The sequence below is a fragment of the Buceros rhinoceros genome, unplaced genomic scaffold, assembly GCF_000710305.1.
Source record: "Buceros rhinoceros silvestris isolate BGI_N320 unplaced genomic scaffold, ASM71030v1 scaffold15365, whole genome shotgun sequence".
Lineage (NCBI taxonomy): Eukaryota > Metazoa > Chordata > Aves > Bucerotiformes > Bucerotidae > Buceros > Buceros rhinoceros.
The window spans coordinates 36,561-39,691 of NW_010412439.1; the positions used below are offsets into that span (position 1 = coordinate 36,561).

A 3,131-nucleotide genomic window follows, 5' to 3' on the forward strand; every position below is an offset into this window, starting at 1 on the left:
GCATGGCATGCTCAGAGGCAGCAAGAGGCAAACTGGAAATTTCTGTGTGGCCTAAGGGCAGCCTTGCATTTTACCCGCTGCTCGGCCTGGCTAGAATAGTTTTGGGGTGAATGGAGGAGAGCTCCTGATGCATGGAGGGGCTCGCTGAAGACACCCCGTCATTCCCCGGTCCCACGTCACAGTGTCTGCAGGACCATCTGGTTTTGGCACAGCTTGTTGCCTGTAAACACCCACGCAATGGTGTGTGTGTAGGTATACACATATACGTGTGTATATACACACGCCTGAGAACCACTCATTTTCTGGGATGAGATTCTGCCTTCTAGGGTGAAAATATGATTTTGAGTGACCTTTTTTTTTAATTTCTGCTTTCCCTTCTAATACCCTGTTATGAAACTAAAGAACTACAAGAATGAAACTCTGACTAAAATCTAACTTTAGATGACAGATTAGTTTAAAATCATGAGGGTGTAAGAATTACCAGGCTGAGATGATTATTTTTTTCTGACTGTACTCAATTTAAGGGAACTCGATTAAAGACAGGGTTAATATCCTCCGTAGCCATCGCTGCGTGCAGCGACTGCGAAGGCAGGGTAGGCTTCATAGGCTGTGTATGTCGCTAAATCTTGTCCCATGGTTACCGCTTGTTTGAGCTGAGTGGCTGTGACGGTCGTGGCTGCGTTAGCAATGGCATATCCTGCAGGGGAAAGGAGAGAAAAAAAGGCAAATTAACGAGAAGATGTTCAAAACTCACCATCACCTGATAGTTTTTGATGGGAAGGCTTTGCTGACAGTGGGAATGATGTAGGGAGCAATGAGTTTGTTAATGGGAATAATCTAATTAAATTAAATAGGTAATTTCTGGTGTGTTTTTTCTCCATGTTAAAGATAATTAAAAAAAATCTGGAAAATGAATGCATTTTCTCATCTGTTATTTGTTAAACATAATGTTTGAAACATGCACCTCTGTTGAATATTTTTTAATTATTTCTGAGCTAAGAATCACATAAGAATGTGATATCAGTGCTCTGTACACCTCCTCTGCGAGGAGGGCAAGAAAATGAAGAAATATAGGGGCAACCAGGGCAGGTTTCATGGAGAAAATATGGCTCCGACACCCTTTACAGTCAAACTACAAGCAATTTGGGACAGTCCTGTTAGAGAGGAGGCAGACTCTATGTAAAATCGGGGAGAAAATATTGAGTAAACTGGATTTCTTTTCCCATCAGTTTCTAATGGAAAACATGATTTCAACACTTCAGAATTTTCTATGGGAAAATGTTAGCTTGCTGATTTAGAATGAATCACTGGGAAAACAAACATCATTTGGGGGTGGTTTGTCTGAAAGCGATGTGTAACAGCTTATCAACCAGACCACAATATTTTGTTGTGCAAGAATCAAGAATTAAGACAAAGCCCAAATTTGGGAAGGGCAGCTGGGGTACCCGTTGGCTCTGCTGGACCAGGCTCTGCTGGACCAGGCTCTGCTGCCAAACTGCATCGACCAGGCTCAAAATCTCCGTCCGTCCAGCTGGGCAATAGGATCAACTCAGGCACAGTCAGAGCCAAGGTCCTCGCAGTGGGGAGAATACTGGGCAACACTGGGAGCATGCTACCTCATTGAAGGTGTCACCTTAGGGGAAAATATGAGAAACTCGGTATAATTTGAGTATCGTGGCTGCTCAAAGCATCTTCGAGGTTCAACATTTTGACTAGTAATTGAGAAATCTGTCATTTAAAGTGTATCTGCCACCATCTTAACAGAAACGAGCTGCTACCTGGGCATGGCCTAAGCTGAGCTAGTGTTCAGCAAGCCCTGATCAAGGACCAGAGTGTGATGCAAGCAGAAACTTTAATGTATGTCAATTTGTTGAGATTACAAGACAAATAAATAAGGCTGAATGAAAGAAGAGAGAGGTTATAATTAAGCAGTAAGTGGAGACTGGATTCAATAAAGAGCCCATGTGGTTTCCGTGCTGTGTAAGCCTGCACAAACTCAGACAAATTGATTCTTCTGTGGCTTTTCAGACTCCTGTGGCAGGAAGCCAGATAGATTTAGCTTATTGTTTTTTAAATCCATCCTTGAGACACTCCCGAACAACTCAGTAGTACTGACTAACGCATTTCTCATGCGCAGTTTGGCATGCCTCACTCCCATGACATCAGAAAAACCGTCATGCTGGAGAGCATAGTAAACATAGTGCCTGCGAGCTGGGATCAGATCCTGACTTTCACAGTTGTGTCAATGGCGGAGGAAATCAAAAGCTTTGATTCGAAAGGAGCTGGGGTGCTGGGGCAAGTCAGATGTACCGAGAATCAACCAACTGTGCACGTTCGCAGGGAGGAAGATCTACTCCACCCTGGGTGCATGGGCTGGTCCACAGCCAGCAGGTCCAGGGAAGGGGCCTCGTCCCAGATGTGACACCGATGACGTCAATTCTGGATCCCGCATCCCATTTGGGGCTCCCAGTTGAAGGGAGACACCCACAAACAGGGGAGATCAGAGGGAAGTTGCAAACCTAGGATGGACCTTGAGCAGCGTGAGGTCCCCATGCTTGGGCACTGCCCCAGCTTGCCTGGGCGGAGCCCCAGGCAACACGCCGTGTCTGCAGCATTGACACTCCCGAGAGCGGGGTCAGCCCAGAGGTCTGCCACTGCAGTGCCTCCAGCCTGAGTCGCTCTATAGCATGTGCACAGCAATTTGGGTATTTCTGATCCAGAGGCAAATTCCTGTACAGGCAATAAAGGTGTCGTGCACATAAGAAACACGAGTCAAGGTAGAGGCATGGGGGGGGGCCCAGCCAGGTTTGTCCTCAGTGGCCAAAAATGGGTTCATTCTCGAAATCTGCAAGGCAGCAGCAGGAAAAGGGTTATTCCATGAGACCTCCTCTGAACAGACCTGCCCGTACCTGGAAAAGCTGGTGCTGCAGGAGGCACCTCTGTCCCCTCCATGGGAATCCCCAGAGTCTGAAGAGTGTATTCTGCTGCATAGGTTTTGGCTTCATCAATATAGGCACTGAGCTTGGGTGGTGTGAAGGGATGTCTGTGAGTACAGCAAAACGTTAGCTTGTTGTTTTTTTTTTTTTTTTTTCTAGGACTTTCCTTCAAGATGTTTTGTTCCGCTCATAACG

At 46.1% G+C, this 3,131-nt stretch overlaps 1 protein-coding gene across 1 annotated transcript in view; it reads right to left on the reverse strand.

Moving 5' to 3' along the window:
* Nucleotides 1–393: 393 nt before the first annotated feature.
* Nucleotides 394–3,131, reverse strand: part of A1CF (APOBEC1 complementation factor) — a 20,124-nt gene continuing 17,386 nt past the window's right edge. Inside the window, exons 10-11 of the mRNA XM_010136400.1 lie at nt 2,910–3,043; nt 394–697 (exon numbers count right to left, since the gene is read on the reverse strand). Of these exons, the coding sequence (XP_010134702.1) occupies nt 546–697; nt 2,910–3,043 (286 nt within the window). The 3' untranslated portion in view covers nt 394–545. The remainder of the gene's footprint in view (nt 698–2,909; nt 3,044–3,131) is intronic.